The sequence below is a fragment of the Epinephelus moara genome, chromosome 5, assembly GCF_006386435.1.
Source record: "Epinephelus moara isolate mb chromosome 5, YSFRI_EMoa_1.0, whole genome shotgun sequence".
Lineage (NCBI taxonomy): Eukaryota > Metazoa > Chordata > Actinopteri > Perciformes > Serranidae > Epinephelus > Epinephelus moara.
The window spans coordinates 20,890,686-20,908,403 of NC_065510.1; the positions used below are offsets into that span (position 1 = coordinate 20,890,686).

At 41.1% G+C, this 17,718-nt stretch overlaps 2 protein-coding genes across 4 annotated transcripts in view; one reads left to right on the top strand and one right to left on the bottom strand.

Moving 5' to 3' along the window:
* Window positions 1-7,957, top strand: part of herc3 (HECT and RLD domain containing E3 ubiquitin protein ligase 3) — a 41,584-nt gene extending 33,627 nt beyond the window's left edge. Inside the window, exons 23-25 of the mRNA XM_050043404.1 lie at window positions 557-740; window positions 2,737-2,839; window positions 3,702-7,957. Coding sequence (XP_049899361.1) covers window positions 557-740; window positions 2,737-2,839; window positions 3,702-3,910 — 496 coding nt within the window. The 3' untranslated portion in view covers window positions 3,911-7,957. The remainder of the gene's footprint in view (window positions 1-556; window positions 741-2,736; window positions 2,840-3,701) is intronic.
* Window positions 7,257-17,718, bottom strand: part of fam13a (family with sequence similarity 13 member A) — a 72,601-nt gene continuing 62,139 nt past the window's right edge. For 2 of the 3 annotated variants that reach the window (XM_050043401.1, XM_050043402.1), the window contains 9 exons: window positions 13,537-13,753; window positions 13,155-13,296; window positions 12,772-12,853; window positions 12,458-12,663; window positions 12,196-12,279; window positions 11,498-11,593; window positions 8,959-9,155; window positions 8,661-8,762; window positions 7,257-8,542 (listed from right to left, as the gene is read on the bottom strand). In XM_050043401.1, the coding sequence (XP_049899358.1) occupies window positions 8,419-8,542; window positions 8,661-8,762; window positions 8,959-9,155; window positions 11,498-11,593; window positions 12,196-12,279; window positions 12,458-12,663; window positions 12,772-12,853; window positions 13,155-13,296; window positions 13,537-13,753 (1,250 nt within the window). In that variant the 3' untranslated portion in view covers window positions 7,257-8,418. The other variant, XM_050043403.1, reaches the window with a different exon arrangement.

Sequence of the window (17,718 nt, forward strand, 5' to 3'; positions counted from 1 at the left end):
TGCCTTGCTTTTTATGGCTGCAATATTATATCACATTGAAATGCTACATTATTTTTTAAATTCATCATTTTATGCGGTTTAGGTTTAGTGTGGTTTCTAAAACTTAAATTAATCTTAGAGGGCTCAGTAATGTTTACCTGCACCGCAAGCATTTGTAATGATGGACTCACAGGTGGATACAACTGAAGAGATTATTGATTTAATCTACCTGAGCAACTTCTGCAGTCACAGCTCACTGAGATATAAACAGGCTGCACTAGAAGTTTGTTAATGAACTGCTGTGATCTTAAAAAAAATGGCTGAAATAATGATCCACTTAGTCATAACACACACACACATACACATTTACATACATACAGAAACACACACAAACGCATACACAATAGAGGAGGAAGCCAGTGTTTACAGTCACACCTTGAAGTCTGAATAATTTATTTTCTTATAAACTGATTCATGAGCGTACAGCACCTGTGCCAAGCGAATTAATAACCTGAATGTTTAGTTAACGTGTGTGTGTGTGTGTGTGTGTGTGTGTGTGTGTGTGTGTGTGATACAGGAAGGAGTTTGTCGAGGCCTACCTGCGCTACGTGTTCTCAGACTCTGTGAGCGAGCAGTACTCGGCGTTCTCATCTGGCTTCCTGAAGGTGTGCGGGGGTGAGATCCTGTCGCTGTTCCAGCCGTCTGAGCTGATGGCCATGGTGGTCGGCAACAATAACTACAACTGGGAGGAGATGGAGAAGGTTGGTGTGGGGTTTGAAAATCTGTATGTGCAGTGTTTGTTGTAACAATGAGTCCACAAGTTCTGAGTTACTGTACTGCAGCAGAATTTGCAAACCATTTCCTGTTCGTGGTCAGTGAACACACTGAAACCTCATATATGGATTGGAACATGAAACCCTCAATGTGCAGTGATGCGAGTGTTTGTGACGATGATCATGTTTCATTGTACAGAGCTGTACATTTGACTTATACATCATCACCATCTGGCAGGTTAGTTGACAGCCACAGTGGTGAATGAGCAGAAACTCATGACTCATGACTTCGTCCTAACTTTCACTGACTTTTACTGGACAGATCTGTTCAGCAGCTGCAGGTTTTGTTTCTTCTTGCTCAACACAATAAAAGATTTTGTAGTTTGGATATATATAACATCTTTTTTTTTTTTTTTAACTTTATTTATTTTTGTAACCGAGAAAAGCTTTGTGAGGCTATGTACTTTGGCACAGCAGTGCTTTGAGCTAAATGCTAACATCAGTGGGTAAAATGTGTTTACCATCTTAACATCTAAGGTTAGCGTGTTAGCATGCTGACAATTGACAATTAGCCCTAAACACAAGTACAGCTGAGGCTGAATGTCATTAGTTTTGCAGGCGTTAAGTCTTAACCAAAGTATTGGACTACGTAAAATTCGGACCTGATGAAGGTGCTAGATGTCATTGCTGTTGAGTTTTTCAAATGTATTGGGTACTTTAAGCACCACAAGCCAAGTGCCATCTAGTTCCATTATATTCGAAAGAAGGCAGACATTTCTACGGCCGATATCTCCAACACTCGGCAACTCACACCAAAACAATCTAGACTGAATAAATAATTAGCGATGAGAGGAAAAATATGTATTTTTGATTTGGGGGTGAACTGTCCCTTTAAATAAAAGATCTGAGTACTTCTGTTATTAGAGGAAAAGTTAGGGATCACCAAAGTCAACAGGATTCATACTCAGGGGACCGTAATTGTCATGACTGAAAATATAAAGAGACTAATGACAAATTACAAAACATAAGATCAAAAGGATGTTGTTAGACTGATAAATTTACAGCAATAAACATCCATCCATTTTCATCCACTTATCTGGGGCCGGGTCGCTGGGGCAGCAGGCCAAGCAAAGCCCCCCAGACGTCCCTCTCCCAAGCAGCGTTTTCGAGCTCCTCCTGGGGGACCCCAAGGTGTTCCCAGGCCAGATGAGATATGTAATCCCTCCAGCATGTTCTGGGTCTGTCCTTGGGCCTCCTGCCAGTGGAACGTGCCAGAACACCTTGAGCAGGAGGCACCCAGGGGGCATTATGATCAGATACCCGAACCACATCTACTGACCCCTTTCGACATGAAGGAGCAGCAGCTCTACTTTGAGCTCTTCCCGGATGTCCGAACTCCTCACCCTATCTCTAAGGCTGAGCCCTGCCACCCAACAGAGGAAACTCATTTCGGCCACTTGTATCTGTGATCTCATTCTTTCATTCTTTTAGCCAAAATTCTCAAAATTATATATTTACAACTAATAAATAAAATCCCCAATTAAATATCTCTAATCATAATGTATCTCTTATTTATTTTATTAGTTTATTTAACAGGGACTGACTCACATATTAAACCAATTTAACAATAAAAAAAGCTGTATTCATGTGAATAATAGTGGTAGTTTGTTTTGTAGCTCAGCATTTGGTTTCACATATTTTACTGCTTATATCAACTCTTGTGTCCCTGTTGTGCAGATTACAACACAACATCGGTGGGAAAACCTTAGCGGGATTGTTACGCAACATAAATATGAGAGACTTCTCTAAAATTTTGTATACAAAATTTATGCAGTAGGTGCAGAAACTACCAAAGTACATGCATATCTCAGAGGAATCTGTTTAACTGATGCATGATGTGTAAAAATTGCTGCAAAAGAGGAAATGTTTTAATGATGATTAAACGGGGAAACGCTTCTCATCACCACTTCTTTTCTCTTCGCAGAACGCTGTTTACAAAGGGGAATACACAGCCACTCATCCAACAGTCAGATTGTTCTGGGAGGTTTTCCACGAGTTTTCTCTGGAGAAGAAGAAGCAGTTCTTATGTAAGCATTTAATTGCCTCATTGCTCAAAGTGCAAGACAGTTTAATTCTCACGCTCTCGCCCTCAAACATGTTGTAAATACTATAATAATATGCAGTTTGTTCTCGCATGAGAATATACTACTATATATAACTCACACCTGGACATTTTGACAGTAATTTAAAGAGCTTTGTGGTAAATCACTCCAGTGTGGTGTGAGGTGAAAAGCTTATAAAAGATTAGAGGTAAGATTAAAAAAATTACATGATACAGTAAAGTCGTCACATCTGACAGCAGAAGGAATTGACCTAGTTTTTTCAGCCATTAGCCCCAGAGAAGAAAGAGAGATCTAGGAGGAACAAAATAATTTGTCTATTTATCAGCCAATGTTGTTATCAGATTTTTAAACTCTTAAAATATTAATATTGGTCTTAAAAATCCGATATTAGTAGGGTTGTATTTTAAAGGGTCTCAGTAGGTGGAGCGGGTCATTCACTAATCGCAAGGTTGAGGGTTTTAGCTCCAGGTCCCCCTGTCCACATGTTGAAGTGTTCTTGCGCAAGAGAATAGACTGTATACAATAACAGATGCAGCCACGATGATGTCACTGATTGGTTTGCAGACCCCCACTTTGAAGCCTCGAGTTTGGCATTTTGCTGTCTTGGATATTTGGAGCCAGAAGTGATGAGAAGTAACCATACTTAGATGAGAGAGTGGAAATAACCCTAATACTAGCTGCTAGCTTGGTTAGCAAAGTTGAACCCCAAATTGCTCCTGTTGGTCAAACCAGCACCTTGCTTGGAAGGTCATGCAGCCACATTTTGAGCTTGGAAATTTTTTTCTAGTAGTTGACTCTTACTTTGTCCTCTGTCTCCTGCCTGCAGTGTTCCTGACCGGCAGTGATCGTATCCCCATCCACGGCATGGAGAGCCTGCGTATTGTCATCCAGTCCACCACAGCGGAGGAGCACTACTTGCCAGTGGCCCACACCTGCTACAACCTGCTGGACATGCCCCGCTACCAGACCAAAGAGATCCTGCGCCGCCGTCTCACTCGGGCTGTGGAGCAGTATGAGGGTTTCAGCCTGGTCTGAGGAGGTGGAGACCTGCAGCAGCTTTAATGCACTTTAACAGCAATACAACCCCCGTGTCAGTGACAAAAGAGTGTAGTGGGACTCGGACTTGGGGACACAGAAAGATCACTCTCTTTATATGCTCTCACAAGATTGTTAAGCGTCTTGAATCTGAAAGGTCTATCTATGTAAATCAGAGTATTATGTTTTCATTGCTTTCGGCCATGTTTCTCAATCTTTAAGGACCATGTGAAAGATACTTTAAATGCTGATGTATGGATATTTATTTGAAATTAATCACACTCCTGAAATATTAATGACATACTTAAATTTACATGAGAACCTGGGATCATAAAAAATATAAGACCAAAAATCAAAGGCCAGAGGAGGTTGAGAAACTCAGGCTTTTTGGATGTTTGCGTAGTTTTATTTTCGTCTTTAATTATTTTATTTTGTTTTGTACTTTATATTCAGCTCCTTAAATTCTATTTTTTACATTTAAATAATTCTGTTATTATCTTGAGACAATATATCTGCTTTTTGTTACTTTTACTTGGTTAAATAGAGTGGTTATTTTTTGACAAAATATAAAAATGTGTATATATATGTATGTAAATAGCACTTTGAATATAATCTTTACCCTTGACATTGGGAGGAGTGTTTGTCCCGCTGATCCTTTTAAATCTGGACACCAGCATGTCCTCTCTGCCTGAGGTTAAAGAAGGACAATGTGGGAGTACTCAGCAGGCAGAGAGGTGAAACATGGTGAATATTATTTGCAATCCCTCTTTCCTTTCGAGCTGTGGATCACAGAGAAGCTGACTTTGTCTTGAACCTGCATTCAACAGTGTTGCCTTCTACAGCAAAACCTACACGAGAAGCTGACTTTAAAAGTTGATTTTTAGTGGTTGTTGTCTGTGTGCATGTTCTTGAGTGGGAGCAAAAACCAGATTGTCATTTAAAGAGTTAGACATTTTGGGAAATACGCTTGTTAGCTTTCTGGCGGAGAGTTAGGTTTTAATGTTTGACCGTTGAATCTGAGGTGGCGACTAGCAGCTACTTAGCTTAGTTTAGCGTAGCCTAGCTTATCTTAGCTTAGTTTACCTTAGCACAAAGACTAGAGAGGGGTTAAACAACTAGCCTGGCTCTGTCCAGCGGGAATAAAACTCACGTACCATCACCATTTAAGTTTACTAATTTACCCGTTATATGTTATTTGTTTTATACGTGCAAAAACTAGGGTGTAAAAACAACAACTCACCGTTTTACGTGGCGTTATGTACCCGCTCTCTCTTAGCTGAGATCGGTGTTACACCGTATTCTGTGACCCATCAGGTATGACTTCATGAGGAAATGAATTTAAGCTAGCAAACGTTACTTAATTATTGTTATTGCATGCCTTCTTTTGATAGCTGTTACCAAACATGGTGCCATCATAGTATTTAGATAGGGTTACGAATTTATATAGCCTAAAAGCATATTCAGGTCACAGGATGTAACGGGTCGCGTAATACAGCATAACACTACAAACTTTTTCCACTGGTTGCTTAGCAACAGCGCCGCGCTAAGAAATATTGCGGCACTAAACCCTGCGTAAAATGGCGATTTGTCGTTTTTATACATATTTTTTTCGTACAGACTTAACAAATGAGTTATAAAATGTTGCTTTGTCAACTTAAGATGCATTTAAAAAAAAAAAAGATTTTGTAACTGCTCGATAGCGCGAGACCAGCCGTTTCCCCGATTTCCGGTCTTTTTTGCTGAACTAAGCTAAGCTAAGCTAACCGGCTGCTAGCTGTAGCTTCACATGTAATGATGCTAAGCTACTTCTCAAACAGAAAGCCAGTAAATGTATGTATGTCCAAAAGTTGCATTTACTACAAAATATTTACTCATTAAAATTAATAATTGTAATTAGTTTGTTTCCAAGTTGCAGATAAGTAAATTATGACAGTAAAATGTTTCTTGGAGGATGACACAGTATTTAACAGTGTGGGCAGATAACTTATTTAATTCGCTAGTCAGTTTGTTGCACATCTTGCCCTGATACTGTATTTATTCCTACAGTCAAACCTCTTTAATCCAAATGTTTAATTAGATCGTGCATTGGCGTGAAGTGTGTGACATGGTCTTGCATATATACATATATATTTTTTATATATTTCATACATGACAGTGGTGTCAAAGTGACTTGAGACAGTAAATGACTTGATGTGTCCCACCAGGTCACACTGACACATCTGTTTAGCAATAACAACCTGAAACAGCCCAGTAATGTAGTGATAACTCTGGGCTTTTCTTCTAAAGGTCTTAAACAGTGGACTCTTCTGAGATGTTTTCTTGGGACAGTTCATCTTCTTGCTTAGCTCTATACTGCATGTACACACATGTTCTTACATGTTCAGTCAGTATTTGTCTAATTAAAGCTCATTTCTCCTGCAGAGTTTAGTCCTATGCAAAGGTTTGTGCAGCCCTAGACTTTTTTGCACCTTTTAATGTGCTACAAGAAAATGTGATTTTGCATATTTGTCTGAAATCTACACAAAGCTCTGTGTTCCAGCCAACTTTTTAAATAAAACAATACAGTGTTTGGTGATTGCATTATTGGACAGAAATATGTTTAACAATTACTTTGTAGCTCATTACATATACTTACCATCTTTTTACAGATTACATTTTGTTTTTAGCAGCTTGATTTTTCTGGAACAAATTCAGTAATTGATCCACAGAATATTTATGTGTATCATTGTAAACTGAATATCACCAGCTGGTCACCAGTATTACTTAACCTTGGTATTTGGTTGAATTTATGTTATGACATCGGGTGACTAAAATTTAATGTCAGGACAACGTTTAATGCCAACGTGAATTTGACATAGAATATTGACAACAGATGATGATATTTTGTTGGTTTTAAGTTCTGTTGTTTGGTAAAATCCAAAGTCTGCCAAACTTCTCATGCTAACCTCATCTCAACAAAGGAATAACAATATTTAGTTGGTATGGAGACCAAAATCCAACATTTGCAAACCATCATAATGTTAACATCCACACAAGGTGGAAATCTAACATCTTTAGACATTTAAAATATTGTCAACCTCATTTTCAATCCATCCAAAATCTAACGTTTGTCCAACATAACAGTCAAATATCTTTCTGACATCATATTGACGTCCAGTGCCAGTTGAGTCTTTAAACCAAACTATAGGTTAGTTAATCAAGACAATAATTGTCAGAATAATCAAAAATGAAAAATAATTGTTATTCGCAGCCCTAAAACAGTGATGTACTGAGAGGAATTTCCTTCACCTAAAATGCTTCCACGTCAACTCAGTCACTCAAAGGAAATCCACGCAGCCAAAAAAACTCAGTAAAAATATGATTTCATTCATATTATATACAAAATACAAATACAATTTATGTACTAAAATGTACACACTCAAAATTCATTAAGCCTCGCCAGTGTTTACATTCAGTAAAAACGAAATTCACACTGATAAATCATCCATTTTGGAGAAAGGAAGGAAAAATGTACTCGCTCACAGAAATGTAAACATACATAAGTGATCCATATTTACAAAAGAACCAAACGAGCTCCGGAGAGGACGAGAAGGAAACACAGGCCGCCCTGCAGGAGTCATCTCACAAACGTCTGTCAATGTTTATCAGTGTGAGCAGAAACATACCAGTGATTTCAAGACGAGAAATAGCTTATTTTGACAGTAAGGAAATGGGGAAAAAAGCACGTCAATGCACAAAAAACAGTCAAATGCTTAAGTACCAGTGATCACAAAACTAAGCTGTTTTACTGAAAATGAGTTATTTTGGTTCATAGGTTGTACTCTGAGTCACTGTCTTTGGGTTGTGTTAATATTTTAAACCATTTCTTTTAGTGAGCAAATACTCAATTCAACTTCTAGAGAAGCAACAAAAGATTATCTCAGATATTATGATGGTCAGAACTGAAATAGAGAAAGCTATTCAATTAGTGAATACTGTTAAGCTGATTGGAGTTATACAAATAGTAACGTCTCCCTTACAAAAATACACATTTCTTGATCGCAAAAATCCTTCTTTAAAAATAGCAATAATTTCATATCTGTTATTTTACTTACACAGTTTTTTAAGACTTCTTCTACAGTAAAGTGTGAGAAAAATAACTTCTTTGATAAAAACATTCAAAAGGATAGAAATAAATTATTAGCAATAAAAGTGTGATTCAGGTTATTTGTGGGTGTCTGGAGAAACGTCCTCTCATGAAGGTGAGGTTATTGTTGAAAGTGAACTTCTCAAGGTGAAGCAGGTGACTTTGTGTCGCTCTGAATCAGTCGTGGGTCGCCGGCTCTCTGCGGGCTCCAGAGGAAAAACCCCACTGAGCTCAACAGATTACCAGGTGAACAGTTTCCCCCCGAGCCAGATACAAGAGCGGCACAGATGGCAACGAGAAAGAAAATCATATCTTCTCTCAAACAGGGTGAGATGTGTTCGACTCAATCTCCAAAGTCCTCTTAGAGTCTTTCATTTTTGTCTCAGATGAACTTAGTGGAGTCTCTTTTGCTGATGAGGACTTCCAGCAGCCGCAGTTTGGCTTTAACGTGCTTGTATTCGTTGTACTCGACTGCCAGCGGGGAGCGGTCCTCCTTCTGCACGTTTCTATGGCAACAAGACAACAAACATTAAGAAATGGAGGTTCTGCAGTGGAAAACCAATTATGTGAATGTCTTTCTTACGCCCTCTCTCTCTGTCCTTATGTAATCTTTTATTTTTTTACCTTCCATTCTGTCTGAAGAACTGATCCTCAAACTCTTTCAGAGCTTTGCGAAGTCGCTTCTTCTCCTCCCGGGCCTCTTGGAGTTGCTCCACGAGTTCCTCCCTGTAAGATTAGAGTAGAATAGAAATACTTAACTATCTCAGACTATAATATTTAAATGTGTCTAAGGTAGTGGAAGAAGTACTCAGATATTTAGCTTAGGTAAAAGTACCAATATAAAAATGAGATTAATCTTGCCTAATTTTGGAGCGTTATTTAGCCCAATCTGAGAAGCTAGCGTGACATAGTAGGAACTTACATGGTGGCGGAGTGCAGGTTGGACAGCCTCATGTCCGTCACATGCTTAGAGGGTGAAAGTTCATCCACAGGTGAAATGAAACCGTCTGCGTCCTCCTCCATGTGGTCCAGGAAGCCGAGCACACTGAGGTCAGGCCGGACGGTTACGGTGAACTGTGTCTTTGAGTCCCCTTCATCCTCTGAGCCATCCTCTTCCTCCTGCAGAAACAACAAAGAGGTCAAATGGAGGCCAAGTGTTGGAAAGGCGAGGCTGTCAGACAGCTTCCAGGCTCAAACACTGCGGTGCATCAGGGTCGTGCAGTGTTAGTCACCAATGCCTCAAAATCACCACAGTACAGCAGCACAATGCACTTCGATGGTCCTGGTTTGTGATTCATGTCTATACTCATTAGTGCGTATGGATGGAGTTAATGAAGGCAGTCAACTAGAAGACACACGCTCCAACGAGAACCAGCTTTATGTACTCTGTAAATCCTGAAACTACGACAGCCAGCAAAATACACAGACTGATTACAGTTTGCCTTAAACACACAAGTAAAGGGATTCCTTCTGCTTCATTACAATTGGGTGTTATTTTTAAAGCTTTGATCATCATTTTTTTTGCTTATTATCATTACTGATAATTAATAATATAATTATTGTTAAAAATGATGGTCAAAACTGTAAAAATAAGACCCAAGCTGTAATAAACCAGAGCAATCCTTTAAAACACAACATCTACAGCTAAAAAAATCACAGAGCGGTTCAAACATCAGGTCCAGGCAGCTACTGATTCAACGTCTCTACAGGCGCTGGTGGCAGGAAACAGGCAACCGCCCAATCAACAGGCAGCAATCAGGTTCATTAGAGGGGTGGATGGTGGGTAAATGAGGGGGAGTTAGGGTTGGAGGGAGGTGGGGGCGGGGCGGGGCGGGGCGGGGCGGGGCGGGGCGGGGCGGGCGGGGTAGCTGGCGACTGATTATTCAAGCAGCAGCTCTTCACCTTGATGTCATCGAAGAAGAGTGCGGTTTCGCCCTCGATAATGGGCTGAAGGAGTGGACCTCTGCGCTTGCTGGAGGGAGAGCCCTGTGGTGACGGTTAAGAAGGAGGCGTTAACCACACTGAGACGCTCACGCTGGTGTTTACAGCAAAACCACGAGGAAACGCCACAGTGCCTTCATGTTGTTGCCACATTCTGTCTAAACTGATGTTTCCCTTCTTTTTTTTTTTACATTTCATTTTCAACGTAAAGGAATACTTCACTGAGCATGGACGAGTAGCGCACCTGGGAAAAATTTATGTGTTTGGGAGGCACTGAGCATACGACTGGATAAATGAGACTTGGATTATACAGCAGGAGTTGTGGGAGAGTTTGTGAGCTCATGTTTCCATATAGTTTTGCTGTAGTGAAACGCGGACCCCTATCTCTTCAAGTCATCAAGCATTTCCTCAGTTTTTGGATATTTCATTCACAGAGGAGACATATGAGAAAAGCAAAGTTTTCTTCACAAATTCATTGTAACGCGAGGTGAGCACCTGAAATACAAAGGATCATTTTGGGGGTGAAGCATTCCTTTAATGCCACCGGATTTTTCACAAGAGGTCCAAATGCCAGTAATAAAAAATCCTAACTCGATTCCATTTAAACTTTAACAGCACTGTGAATGTGGGGCAAGACTAGAGTAAGTTGACTTGTTTGAAGCCTCATGAATGCAAAAGATTTTAAGATCTAAATATCACGACTGCTCCTTATTTTGTAACAGGAGTGTGTATGAAACAGAATTATACAGAATTAAGTAACAACACCTTTAAAAACAGGGAGAAAAAATACATTTTCCACCATGTTTTTGCCTCTTTACATTCAGTTCAGGAAACAAAGTCTGAATTTTGGAGAGTCCATAATCATGTCAAAGAGGTACAGTTTTTATTTTAGGTATGAAAAAGAGGCAAAAAGAGGTGCTTGTTAAGGGTTAAAAGCTGCATCATAACTCCATGGCAGTGGTCCCAATTTGCATGATGGGGATTAACAATAGTGCGTTATATAACGGATATATACCGCAGATCATATCTTACATAATAAAAATGGTTATCAAATAGTGGAGAATACAAATACTAGTAAAAAGGAAGCATATACACTCGTCCTTTTATGCAACTAAGTGACATTAACAAGACTGATTCTTGTCTACACTTCAGAGCAAACAAGTCCTCGCATCATGGGGAAGTTGACGATTTCTACAGTTTCTGACCTTCCCCTGCACTCAGCTGTTCATGATGTCACATCCTGTGAGCTCAATCTGCCACCTATGAGCTGCTTTACGACCTGGGGATTCGCTGAGCTGCTAAAGCTGGACTTAGAAAGGTGGATAACACGTCTGTGGCATGACTGCCACGGGCTCCCACAGCAGGCACTAAAGCCAACATGAGCTGGGATTAAGTGTCTGCAGACGCTTCGACAATGTGGGGATCTTTGCGGCCTGCTCATCAAAGAGCGGCAGAACAAATGGGCAGCTGTGGAGGAAAATAGAAAATAACAGGGAGGGAGGTTGAGATGCGATACTTACAATGACGGGGATGGTGGAGGCTCTGCACAGAATCTGCTTCACCAGGCGGTATCTGTCATACAGGGGCTTCATGATTTGCCTCTCGTTCTTGGTGACCTAAAGCAGAAAGAGAGGGGGCACCCCTTGTTAGCAAAGCATTAGCTTCTTTCTGGCCTCCTCTGTTTCCCTGCAGACTAACTAGCCACAGCGCTAACATAACACAAAATGACAGCTAACCCACACCAGCCCACAACAGGCCTGTTCTTTAGAGCGTGAAGGTCGTTAACCACAAAACACAGTGGAGCACAGCGTGAGGAGGTGACAGAAAGGTCGGCTGTGCCTCCTGATATACGACAATACTAACAAGGGATTAAATGGCAAAAAAAAATGTGTCACAGCTCATTTACAGTTCAGTTTGTTGTGACAACAAATGTTTTGTAAAATGAATACAAACAAAGATAAAAAAAAACCCACATCCATGCTTTCATTTTTAGCTGAAACCCACTCAATGTGAAAGCTAACCACATAAACACACTCTGGCTCGAGACATTATTCACCCTTGACTTGCAATCTGGGTCACAATTGAAGTGGTAAACAACATGTTCTCGTGTTTGGGCCAACATGGCTGGCAGGAGATCTGATGTACAGTTTGGGTCGGCCTTTTGAGGAGGCTGTGTGTATCTGTGTGTCTGTGTTTGTTTATTCGAAGGAAGACTTACTGGTCGACCGTGTATGCTCTCGTAGTAGAGGAGGGCTTTCTGCAGGGCCACTTTCTCTGCTCCGATCTGCTCCCGTGTCATATCCTGTCAGTGGGGAACAGGAAGTGAAACATGAAAACATTTCAGAAATTAGTTCACAGTGTTTCTGCCTGCTTTAAAAATGTATGCTGTTGATCTTACACGAAACATCCATTTGCTGGATATGCCGGTCTATGTTTTATTTATCCAGCCTGGTGAGTGTGTGACGTTGTCGTGGTCTTACCTTGATGTCCTCAGGGCGGTTCACCTCCTCCCTCTTCTCCTGCAGCCTCTTCAGAATCGTCTCCAGGCTGCTCTCCACCGGAGGCTTCGCCACTTTCTCCTGTGGGGGTTTCTTCTCCAGCTGAGAGCCGAAGCTTTTGGGCAGCGTGTTGCTGCGCTGGCGGGTCAGAGGTGGCAGATCCTCTTCAGACTTCATCAGTTTGCTTTCTGATGAGGAGAAGGAAACTATATATGAGCTGTCCTGATTTTAGTTTTATCTCAATACAGACAGTCCATCAGTTGTTTTTGGGAGTGCTTCTCATTTCCGTGTCTTACCTTTTAGCTCCTTACGAAGCTTGGCCAGTTCGTTAACCCATCTCAGCACCTCTGGGTTTCCAGCTTTATCACTATGGGACGGCTGGATGAACAAAATAAAGCGATAGAACAGATGAGAACAGATTCGTCTTTCAAAATAAAGCAGCTGCACCTCTAATTATTGCTCACGTGAATGTAACTGTATCGACCATAAATCTCAAGTAGAGCTCTGAGTGGGCTTTTTATGAGGCAATTGGCCTTTAAAAACAGTCGCACAACCTCTATTCTCTATTTACAATTAAATTTAATGAGTCATGGGGGTCTCTTCAGACAGTCAACAACCCTGTTTATGGTTTCTGAAAATGTCTTTTGAGTCAGATTTTGGTTGTTACTACTGTTCTTACCCTGTATTTACGTTCCTCTTCAAACCTCTCCTCGAACCTGTGAATCTTTTTCCTCAGTACGTGGATCCTCTTTGTGATCTGGGCCGACGTCAGCTCCTCCTTCTCATCGTCACAGGAGCCAAGAGACGAACTCCGTCTGCGACTGGAGACAAAAACACTGTTAAAGACCCCCTCCAGCGAAAAAAAAGTTTTTAATTGTTAGCATGTTCAAATGGTGTTTTTTATATACAAGACCACGGCTGAACATTTCTGCCTGGAAACTTCGGTGTTACGTGGAAAGACTTTTTAGGCGTTTAATTAAAACCCGGAGAGGAACTCTATTATTACTGACAGCTCCTTCCTACTTGCCTCTACATAACAAAAAAACATGTCAAGTGTTTACCTGACAAATGAGTGTGCGTTTGGTGGCGAGGGAGGCACTTCAGTGTCGTCCAGATACTGCTGGCACTGTCCATAGGCGTAGAAGCGAGGGGAGAGCATCGGGTCACTGTCCTCCTCCAGAAGCTGGCGGATCAGACGTCCCCCAGCGTGAGGGGACAGTCGAGCTTCCTCGCGGTCCATGCTCTCCCTCTGTAGTGGCGAGAAGGCTGGGACCGGTTCTAGAAACACACAAACAAACACGCCTTGTGTGAAAACATAACACGTGACACTTGTTTTGCTGTCAGAAGGAAGACACAAGATATTTGACACAATGCAAATAGAAGACAGGTTAGTCCGGGGTTCTTGGAAATGTGCTGCATGCTGGCGGACAGACAAAAAGCTCGTCTTAGTCCGGAAACAGCAGATTCACCATATTAACCATGAGAGCTCTGTAGTTACAGAACTACATGATATACTGAACTCTAAATCCAGTATCAAATCTGCTTATGAGTCTGAATCCTTTTATTTCTTTTGTCGACTCTATTTAGGGTTCATTTTTTAACCAGTTACAACTATCTTGACGGTGGAGCGGAGACTGAAATTTAGGCTAACAGATAACTTTTTTCTCTTTAAAAAGTCAAAAATAGTGGAAAATACTGGGGATGCCTGCGCTCTCACGCATGAGTGAGTTACCGCTTGAGTATGTGTCTGTGTTTGTTTTTGACAGAGATGAGTCAGGACGTTAAATACACAGTAAACAGATGTTGTCAACTTTTATTTAGTGAGTTGTTGTCATGTTTTGCAGGATGACATTCATAATACACAGTGCAAAGAGCCACACATTTCAGCGGCATTTAAAGTATGATTTGGTTATGGAAAAATGGGATTAAGGATTTCAAATGGCTCTTATAAGCAATGTTTTTTCGGATGTTTAAACTTTAAGATTAAATTGTGCTCAATTTTGACTGTTTTCTAAATGTTATCTTACTTTTAGACTAGTCGACTTTTAAATTAGTTATTGTCCAGATTGCTCTTTGCTAATAAAACAAGAGAAAGTTTGTTACGTACAACAAATGTGCGTTTTTTTGCCAACTTGGAACCACATCCAAAATGAAACCAGCTTTTTCTTTCCTGCTAAAATCTGTTTGTTTTTTAAAAAACAAGTCACACACAAGATGGGTCAAAATGTTCTGAAAAAGTCCAGCATTAATTTTCCAAACATCTGCACTTGTTCTCTTCCAAGACATTGTAAAGTAATTTCCCCCCCTTCTAACATCTTTTTGGATCTTCTCCGTCTATGTGAAAGTCTCTGGACACGACGAAGCTGCTCTCTCTGTAACCATCGTGGGACTAAAAAACTTCCTGTGGGGCTCCATGGACACAGATGTTATTCTAGAAACTGTGGGTGAGACACGCCCACCCTGCCTCTCTCTGTTCATCCCCTGGTTACAGTCTCCACTCTGGCAATAATTATGTCTGGTGAAAATAGCCATGCAGATACCCCTGACAATCCCTGGGCTATTAATAATGCCTGGCTCTCTGTGGGATAATGTCAGGGCGCGACCCCTGTTGAGAGGTTTGGTGATGAGTTTGTGTTTTAGTTTCCACTATGCATGGTTAGAGATAAGCACAGTGTCTGTCTGTCAAAGCATGTGGGCATGAGAGAAAGACGAGACAGAGGCAGAGAAATATCAGGTTGTTGATGAGAGAGTTCACTGTTATAATAAGAAGAGAAAACTCTATAGAAACTATGTGAAAACGTAAAACTCAGCAGGAACAATAATGTAGATTTCATGGAAAAGGTGAGACCTGTTACATCAGGTGTCAGGAGACTTTAGAAATATACAGAGGAGTCATTACATGGGGAGAAGAGATGGAGGTAGAGAAAACAAGCTCTGAGGGCAACCAACCGTCAGTGCAAACATTCAAGGTGTCAGAAAGCACACGTGTAAATATGAACGCCCAGTCTTAAACGGCATATGCATATTTTTCTTAGCTGGGGTGAGTTGGGCTGTACGAGAAGCAACTTAGCTCAAATTTCAGCTCTGGTTCCCGCAGGTCCTCCTGCACTTTTAAGTACGTGCAGTTTATCAAGTCACAACTCTTGGCATGTTAGCTCTCGCTCACAGCGGCAGGTGAGACTCTCAATCATGGCGAATGTCTTCCTTTGAGGGCTATTATCTAGCTCAAAATGCCGAGCAGTGTAGCCAGCCACTGAGGCTCCATGGCATTTGAAATTAATCCTTTAAATCAACCTCTTGTGGATAGTTCAGGATTAACTAGACTAATGAAACAAAAAAAAAAGAAAGAAAGAAACAAGCCAGTTTGCCATTTCACTAAAGGTTGCTGTGAGTGTGAGACGCTCGGCCACAATGTTCCAGATCATTCAAGCATGTTGCCATGCAGTGGAAAAGGTCACTCAGACAGCCTTTTCTTTCTTTCTCGCAGGATATGCTGTTTGTAGCAAAGTCAGTCAACACTGACGGTAACGGAACACTTACCATCACAACAACTGGAATGGAAAATACTTTTGAAATCAAGAAAAGGAGTGCTAATGAAGGGAGAATCTAGAGAAGGAGAAAAGAGGTGGAGATGAGAAGGAGTCTGAGAGGACAAGATGAAGGAATGAAAACAAAGAAACAGAAGTAAGAAAAGGACCAACATGCATCCCTCTTGTCTCAGTAAATATGGGAAATCAAAATAACAAGCATCTCCCTAACCCTTAATTAACAAGACACATGAGCTACAGACTCTTGATGAAACGCCTGTTAATGTCGTTCTACAATCGCTGGCAAGGACAGAGCGGCGGCAAATATCAGGTCACCATGACAGGCGCTGGCACAAAGTGTACTGGGACAAAGGCCTCGCACCACTGCCTAATGCCCTCACCCACTCGCAAGCCCATTTGTACAGTATTTTACCTTCTGTACAGCATGCACACACAGTACTTACTACCATTATACCACTTTACTGACCGCCTATTCAGCTTGGCCTATTTCGCCAGAACATAAATCTCTTTGGCTCTCCTTCACCTACATAATTACAGTTTGTGTAGTGGCAGTGGTGGTACCTAAAGGAGATACTGTACTGTATCTGAATGGCCTGTCACAGCCAATCATTCAGGCTCCCTGTGGCGTCCTCGCTGCCATGAACTCAGTTATGTATTCAGGACAGAATGTACGGAGAGAGATTTCAGAAAAGGCGAAAAGCCAAGAAAAATCACACACCAGGCAAGTGATCTAATACAAAATATCCTCATAATATCAGCATATAACAGCCATCTGGACAGTAAATTTCCTGAACAAACTCTACAAAAGTGCCCTCTGCTACCAACTCCCTCAAGTTAATTGTTTTTTAATTACATGCACACACCATGTATCCACTGAGAGAGCTAATCCAACTAACACTACACCTTAATAGAGACTAAAGAATCAGTTTGTTGTCTCATGCTGCAAATGCTGCACGTAGCAACAACAACCCCTCACAAGCCTCTGTTGTTGTTCACTTATCACATTTGGCCACTAGAGAGCTCCACAAACAAGCAATGGTCTGCTAATGCTCCAAACACGAGGCTGCTGAAGTTAAGAGATTTATGGCATGGAACAATTTTGCTCTGACTGCCACATCAAACAGGAAACAGTGGTGGTGGGAGTGAAGACCAGTGTTTGCAGCGGAAAAGATGTCAGAGCATGCTGCAACATGCCCTTTACCAGTATGTAACTGTGGAAATGAACCTGTTGGTTATCATTCCAGTGTACAGTACAGCAAAATGCTTGGCTTTCACTGCTCAACGCAGATACCTCCACCCACCTCCGCTGTGTCGCAACGTCCTAACAAAACAATCACAGTCTCAGTGCACGGCGATTGTGCACGATTTCCTTTCTGTACAAACGCCAACGCCACTGTATAAACAAACATATTAATCAAAACTCAAAGGAGGTCTGACGGATTCCAAATGGAGGAGGAATAATCCCGCTCTCGTGACTTTTTCTGCAAACTCTGCATTAGGAATGACAAAAATAACCTGACATACTTTCTTAGATGCATTAAAATTTGATCTCGTGCAAAGCTGCCATTGATTGCAAAATCACCATCACTAATCTGGGAGTGCTAGAGCAAACATTTCACAGCGTCAATTTTAAACTGACTTCAAATGGAGCACAAGTCTGAACATTTAAACCAGGATCAATAACTCTCCGAATAT